General features: G+C 38.1%; 1 protein-coding gene across 1 annotated transcript in view; it reads left to right on the plus strand.

Annotated features, from left to right (window-relative positions):
• LOC126418479 (odorant receptor Or2-like) overlaps nucleotides 1-7,886 on the plus strand; it is a 31,769-nt gene extending 23,883 nt beyond the window's left edge. Inside the window, exons 3-4 of the mRNA XM_050085251.1 lie at nucleotides 3,091-3,246; nucleotides 7,762-7,886. Of these exons, the coding sequence (XP_049941208.1) occupies nucleotides 3,091-3,246; nucleotides 7,762-7,818 (213 nt within the window). The 3' untranslated portion in view covers nucleotides 7,819-7,886. The remainder of the gene's footprint in view (nucleotides 1-3,090; nucleotides 3,247-7,761) is intronic.
• The last annotated feature ends 591 nt before the right edge of the window (nucleotides 7,887-8,477 follow it).

The raw sequence follows: 8,477 nt of genomic DNA on the forward strand, positions 1-8,477 counted from the left end.
CATCAGTCTGAAAATAAGGAAACGTATCACGAAAGGTTTCGTTTGGAGTGTGGCCCTATGCGGATGTGAAACATGGACAATTGGAAGAGAAGAGAGAAGACGGCTAGAGGCCCTGGAGATGTGGTGCTATAGAAGTATGATGAAGATCAGCTGGAGAGACAAAGTAACAAATGAAGAAGTGCTTAGAAGAGTACAGGAAACCAGATCTCTGTGGAGGCACATCCAAACAAGAAGAGAAAAACTTGTAGGGCACATATTACGACACAACATCATTGGAACAATAGCAGAAGGAGCTATTGAGGAAAGGAATCGGCGGGGGTGACCAAGGATATCATACATGCAACAGATCATGAGTGACATTGGATGTAACACATACATGGAAATGAAGAGAAAGGCAGACAGAAGAGAGGAATGGCGCTCTGCTGCAAAACAACCTCAGGGTTGAACACTAAAAGAAGAAGAAGACCTATGTGAACAGCAAAGAAAATTTCTGTTAGTGAATACTTTATGCATGTGCACGTGTGTGTTTGGAATACCGAAGCTATTTTATAATTTTTCAAATGCTTTTATCACTAACAAAGCAATTAAACAGAGATCAAAAGTTGCTAAACTTAAGTCTTTGAGAAGACCTGTGATATGTCGTTTTGGATAACAGTTCTGAGCAGTATTCACAAAGTAAATTTGAACATTCAGTGTGTAAATTTCCTTTACCCTACGTTTATTGTTAATGTTGCAATTTCTGGTCTTGTATAGAATTAAATAAGCTGTCTTTCTTGTCAGTTATGCTGCAGATTATTAACTGACATTCATATTTCTTTTATCACTCTTTCTGCTGTTGCATTTCTGTTAGCGTTGATTATGAAGCATCATTCAGGAAGATTGAATGTCTCGAGTGCACATGTGCACTATAAAGGAGATGGGAAGCATGCAGTGAATCAAGAACGCTATTGGTCCCAGAACTTAACCCTGTGGGACGCTAGTCCATATTTACTCCCATTCAGAAGAAGATCCATCATGGAAGCTGCATAGCTGCAGGCTCTTCATTTCTTTAGCACAGACAAGCCCTGCGCTGATGTATTTTGATTACCTCAGCATACCTTCTCACATGCCACTGACCTGTATACCTTTAAAATTTGGTTGATTTTTGAAATTTTTTAAAACATATTAAGCGATCTTAAAAGTAGTTAAATTAAAATTTAAAACAGTCTTGATCGCAATCTTGTTAAAATATTTCTTTGTTGGAGTGAGTGACCAGTTTCGACTCTATTAACGAGTTATCTTCAGACTCCAGTAGCGATGGATGGACACTGCTAGATGAGTTCTGTCGACCTTCGACGACAAAGAATTGTCTATCCACCGCTGCTGGAGTCTGAAGATGACTCTTTCATAGAGTTGAAACCGGTCACTCACTCCAATAAAAAGTATTTTAACAAGATTGCGGTCAAGACTCTATTAAATTTTAATTTCATTTCATCTCCTTTTGACGGTTGAAATGCACCCATTAAAAGTCACCTGTCAAGTATTCTGAATTTTTGGACTTATTGTGAATCGATAAATTATTGGAAAGATATTCCGTTCCCAGGTTCAGGACTGCTAAGCATACTACAGCCTTTGGCTGCCAAAGTGAAGGTACATCTGTTATCGATACTTTGGAGGTAAATTGGGCTGGCCAGTCAGATGCCTGCGTCTTAGAATTTGGTCGAAGCATGTCGTGTTGTACGCTAAAGAATAGAAATCTGCTTCCTGCACTTGGTATTGTCTTTTATGCCCGGTTGTCCTGTTGGTGGTCGTGATGGATCTTGATGGATGCAAGGGCTGGCATGTGAACGCCGCATGGTAAGCTGGGGTTACTTTCTGATGGTCATTCCCATGCTGTAAGCTTCATTAATTTATGGTGACGGCCAGGCAATGATAGTGTAGCTTGGGGTAACATTCTGTTCGCAACACTTTCGTAGCTACGGATGTGCGGTCAGTGGCGTCCGGACTTAACTTCCATCGTTCAAAGAGTGAGATTATTTCCATGCTTGCATGACAGTATCAGTATTTCAGTTCTCCATCTGTGAAACAGCAGTATGGCATTGGTTCAGGACCTACGGTTTTATTATAACTGCTTTGAGTAGTCTAGAGTGTATGGAACTTTCTCTTGTCCTGATTCTCTTGGATCGTGGAACTTAACATCACATGGTCGATTATAAGACAAATGTAGTTTTGTTGTAGCTAGTGCCAATTGAGTACTTTGTTAATAGCAGGAATTTAACTGATTCACTTCGATTTCGCTTCATTGCACAGTCTTTTCTGCGTGGTATTGAACAGTTGCACTTTTTTTGTATTTTTATTTGAGTCATTGTTCGACTTGTGAAGAAGTTATTATGTACATTCCGTCTGCAGCGGAATTAATAGACGATACGAAAGAACTGCCATCCGCAAAATTTTTTTATTACTTTGCATGGCTTTACAGCCAGTAAGATAAGTCTGTGTTGGTGTGACTTCGAGACATTATGCTTTTCGGGACTTCGTTCGATGTCATTGTTATATTTAATGTCCTTTTTGTGGACAGGCGCTAGGCTTCCATACTGCGATGGCACGTCTCCATTGCAAGTGATCTACTTATAACGGAAGTAACACACTTATGAATCGTTGTAGGAAGCGACGAGGTCTAATTGTGGTCTTGGGTTCATCCAAATGCCCGTTCACGCTACCCTGTTTTTTTCCATTGTGCAGTCAATACACTTCTTACTTCGGAATATTTGAATTAAACAGTGGTCACATAATGTTAATAATCAATCTCGGGCCAAAATTTCGAGTAAAAAGGGTAATACTTTCAAGACATTTTACTTAAGTGACGTCTCTTAAGTCTTCAGTATAGTTCGAGGAAAAGCAGTTTGTGGCTTTCAGGGTCACCGATGATAAACTGCGTCTTACAAAGATTAAAAAAAAATTAAGCAATAATTCTACAAAACTTCAATTTCCTTCCAGAAGCTCCGCGTAGCTCGCCAAAGGAAGGATGATTTTTCTTTGTGCCTACGCTAATGACGTTAATTACAGCCCTACAGAAAGAAGGACATTTCAGCAGGTGCTTTTTACCCACAGGCGGAGGCGGTGACGCTGGCAGCGTACAGCTGTTCATGGCTGCAGGCGAGCCCACGTTTCAAGCGCGCCCTGAGAATCCTCATGTGTCGCGCTCAGAAGCCGCTGGTTCTCACCGCTGCGCACCTCTACCCCATGAGCAGGGAAGCATTCGTCTCGGTCAGTGCATAAAATATCACCATATGTATTGGAAATCAACCAAATATGTTACATTTATGTTATTTCTATATTTGCTTCTTGTCTTCAGTGAAGGACTGAATTCAGTTTTCTTTCATTAGCTAAGAAAATGAGAAAGAGGAAATATTTTAATGGTAGGAGCAGAGACGAGAATCAGCGTAATTCAGTAATTGTTGGTTCCTTACTGACAGTGACTGTGGCAAGAAATACTTCATTTCAATACCAGTATTTGCCCTGTAATGCAATGATACTTCGGATGGTATCGGACTTCGAGAAATTAATCGAAAGTAAATGCAGTTTCCTTTATGAAACATGCAATGGGCATTCGAGGCTGCAGCAATGGTGGCCAATCAATAGCAACACCATAATTAGAAGCTCTCAACTTCGTAAAACAATCTAATATCCAGGTTAGGATAAGTGATAATAATAATGGTAAAGATGTTACAGTTTGAATCAGATATAATTAATTTAATTTACACAGAGATTAAACAAGATCACCTCCAGCTTTCCATGCAGACAGGAGGGGCTCCAGAAAGGAAAGGATACATGAAGCTGAGCCAGTCCCAATGTTGAAACAAAAACAATATCGAAAAGGTTACAGATCTCATTTAAACTACAGACATTTGTAATATTATCTCGGAATTTGGGAAGCTGTGGACACTCTCCACAACATTCTATTATAGGTCAAAAGTCTCCTGGCTGATTTGATGCGGCCCACCACGAATTCCTCTCCTGTGCCAAACTTTTTATTGAAGGTAACACTTATACCCTGTATCCTGAATTATTTGCTATCTATATTACAGTTTCGGTCTTCCCTTCCGGGTTTCATCGTGTACAGCTTCCTCAAGAACCATGGGAGTTGTTCCTTGAAATTCTGACTCGTGTCGCATCACCCTGCCACATCGTATAGTCAAAACTTTTTCACATGCCCCTCTCCTCGCTAGTTCTGCTGAGAACCTCCTCTTTTCTGATCCCACCAGCTCATTCAATTTCTAACATTCTTCTATGATACCACATCCCAGCCAGTTTGTTTCTGTTCTTTCCATTCTCTGTCACAGACTATGATTCACTTACATACAACGCTGTGCTCCCGATGTACATTCTCAATTTCCACAAATTAACGCCGATGTTTGGTAGTATTAGACTTGTTTTGACTATGAGTACTCTCTTTGCCTGTGCTAGTCTGCTTCTAATGTTCTTCTAGTTTTGTTCATCATTCGGAATTTTGCTTCCAAATTACAAAATTCCTTCACTTCAACTGACGAGTGGTCCCCCCTTTCGATGTTAAGTTTACCGATGTTCTCCTTTCTGCTACTTCTGATAACTTCCGTCTTTCGTAGGTTCATTCTCATCCATAGTGCCTGCTCTTTAGAATACGGTTCGTTCCTTTCGACAAGTCCTCAAATTCTCTCTCTGTCACATTGAGGATGGCAATGTCATCAGCGTATCTTAGCATTGATACCCTTTCACACACAGTTTTAATCCCATTCTCCACCTTTCTTTTATTTCCATCATTGCTTCTCAAATGTTCCAACGTAGAGATTGAACAGTAGCGGTGGAAGCCTACATTCCCGTCTTCTACTCGTTCTAATCCGAGCACTTCGTTCTTGGTATTCCACTCTTAGTTTCCCTTGTTACTTCTTGTACATATTTTATGTTACCCGTCTTCCCCTAGAGCTTACACTTATTTTGCTAGCGTTTCAGATATTTTGTATTATTTTTTAAATTGTCAAACTTTTTCTAGGTTGAAAAATCCTATATCTTGTCTTAATTCTGCTTGTTTTGAGTCTTTTATCAAGTGCAACGTAAGAACTGATTTAGTGGCGCGCTTTGTCTTTCCTAAGGCCAAAATAATCACCCAACAGATCCTCAATTGTCTTAGAAAAGCAAAAAATGAAAAAGAACCTGACACGTGAATTCCACATAAGGTAACAACCTGAAATTTTAGCTTCCCACGAACCAACACAGTTAGCGCGACAGGTGGGGCAATGGTTAACATGCAGATCTCATATTCATGAAGATGGCAGTGGCAAAGCCCATCTGATCATCCAGATCAAGTTTTTCTGTGTTTAGGTAGTTCGTTGAGGGCGAATGCTGGGATGGCTCTGCTGGAAGAGCATTTCCCTACTCGGCTTCTTGAATTTTTTAACTCAAACTGGCACAAATGGAAACTTTTGGTGATTTCCCCTTACTGTCCTCTCTCCCCCCCCCCCCCCCACCCCGCCACACACATACACATCCTCCTGGCGTAATGGCCCAAGATTCAGTGTAATTTTCTTTTTGTATCACAGATGTCAGAGTGCTCAAGCCCATTATGAGAACCTGACAATCACTTCTGGTGGTTTCCCCGATATTATTTGTCGAAAGATTTGTAGGTGAATAGAAGTCAACATGCTTCAAATATATTTAAAAATAAAACTGCGTTTTTATTTCAAGCAACTAAAATTAATAAATATTGGTAAAGAAAACAAAACTCATCCAGGGCCAGAACAAACACACTCAGCCATTTCTCTTTCCTTCTGCTTATGGATTTTAAGCCCGTATTGTAAGTACTGAAAAGTATCCCTATTCGTAGAACTACGGTTTTTTGAATAATGTATACAGGGAGCTTTGTTTTGCATTGATTATTACTGTCAGCTGTATCTTAAATTGCAACACTGTTATATTAATCCCTTTCCTATTACTGGCAAAGACTCCAAGATCACATCTGAAACTTTGAAATGAAATACAGCGTCAGCTTTGCACACACAACAACGATATCACAGATAACGTATGTACTAGACAGCTCCATAAGATGTAACTGTGGAGGAAAATATTCTTAATTACCTCTTGTAATAATTAACTCTAAATTCTTGTGGTTTCTATACGACAGTACTGCTTACTCGGCATGAAAAACTATAATTATGGAACAACAAGCAATGCCGCGCATCTGCTTTAGAAGCATCGTGACATTCATGCAAGCTGCGGAGCACTATGAATCCACAAAGATTAATTATGTAACGACAAAATAAAAGTACCTTGTTGATAGTTGCTCTCTCCTCACGTAAAAATCCTGATCCACTAAAAAACCTGATCCAGTTTGTCTGACGATACTTAGCGGAAAGAGGATCTTTTGGAATTTTAATATAGGCTGGTACATTTATGTGTTTCCTAAACTGTCTCCTAATACGAATAGTTTAATTCAATGTCTTTCGAGAGAATTAGATATTTTACTCTTTAGAGGACTATACTTTGCTAGGAACATTTGTGATTCGGTAAAACTGTGTGCCAGAAGGGTACTGAAACCAAGTTATCTGTCTCTGTGAGTAGAACAGGCCTCACTGAAATGTTGAATTGTGCATTTCGTAGTAAACTCCTTTCAGTAGGTAAGTATCAGTCTACAGGTCTCATCTTGGTTTAAATTTTTAACTTGTCACTAATTCTCACGTTTAGTTGATCACCTCTTGCACTTCTGGTATGTATTTTTGGCGAAATGTTTGATAGTTTGTTTACACTGCAATAGGACTTCAATTTGTATCCAGGAACATTATTGAAATCTCAATGCTTAGCGTTGCAGAAGTATCGCAGCGACAGTACGAAACCGGAGAGTTACTGTATGTCCAGCTTGAACAGAATGTTATCCGTAGCTACTCTGAATTCATGTGCCACATACTGTGTCCCTAATGTCTTAAGTCGAAATGAGACAGCTAATCAAAGGACTCTATAAAAACTGATTGAATGTGGAAATCTAAAACATGGAAATTTCTATCTAATCCTCAATGCTGTAGGAGTTAAGGAAGAACATGTGAGAATTAAGTGAACCACTTCTTCACATTTCAAGAAAAACATAAGCCAAAACTTGACCAAACAAAAAAGCGATCGTATTTTGTACACACAGATGCAGATGCGAAACGTGATTACTCACAGATGGTAACTGGGGCAGAAATGCTTTCTACATTACATGCATGAACAACATTCTACACTTCAAAAGGCTTAAGTGGGCGAAGGGTGACATTATTTGGTGAAATCCTTCACAATTGTACATTTCAAAGCCTCGTTCACAAATGATGTTTCTTCATTTCCCTGTCTGCTGTAATTATAAGCCTGAAAATGCCATAATTTGAACACAAAAATATAAATTGAAAAGATACAAACTAAATGAACAGAACTGTGTTACACTTCTTAAACGATGGATGTCAACTACCACTTGGCAAAAATCTTACTGTTAAAATTAGTAGTAACTGTCATTAACAACAAAACTATTCCCTTGAGTTTGTATGCAAACAAATTGGTCTACTATTCAGTACTTTGAACATCTATTATTGGTTTGAATGATCCAATGACAAGCATATTACCATTGTGAGCAGGAAATTTTGTTTTTTTATAAGCACTGTTTAAACTTACCTGTCATCTGTTGCACTACAATACAGAAATTTAGGAACAACCTCCATTTACAGATATATTTCAATGAGGACTACCTCATCTACTTACATATTTCTGTTGGTTTCTTTTTTTCAGGTGGTGAATGCATCATATTCATTCTATGCATTGTTGGGTCAGATGAATAGACGATAGACTTGGTCGCTATTTTGAAATCAGATCACCACTGGTTTATGATACATATGGATTTTAATAAATGTACCCATATATTTCAAAACCTCTTTCACTAAAGGCGTTACCAATGTAGTAAAATGAGTCAAATTTCAGATGATTACATATGAATATAAGAACTGAATAGATACAAGCTAAATGAAGACATAATACTAAAATTTCTCAAAGGATATAAGTAACTTAAAATTGTGTAAAACTATTTGCCAAAGTTTTAGTAATTTTTGGTAATGAGGGATGTATCTTCCTGTACTGAAAATAAACAAAGAATATTTACTTAAATGGGAAGTAACAAATAATATTTGTGTCTAAGTTTCTACTATCTGAATATGAATTTCAAATATTTTTGTCTTGAAAGAAATTGTTAATGTTACAATATAAGGAATTTGATATGAGAAACTGTTTGCAGATGTAATCAATTATTTAAGATGCTTTCATTGAAATTTTAATTACGCTTATAATTTCTTCTCCTTGATAGATAATATAATACAGTTAGTTCATCTGATTATTCCAGATCAACTGGGATTTCACCATTTCAATTCTAATTTAAAAAGGTGTAGGAGTTTATAGAAATGTAAGTTACATTAAACTGTAAAGTCTATGTCTTTGTGCTGGTGTTCTGACCA

Source organism: Schistocerca serialis, chromosome 9 (genome assembly GCF_023864345.2).
Source record: "Schistocerca serialis cubense isolate TAMUIC-IGC-003099 chromosome 9, iqSchSeri2.2, whole genome shotgun sequence".
NCBI lineage: Eukaryota > Metazoa > Arthropoda > Insecta > Orthoptera > Acrididae > Schistocerca > Schistocerca serialis.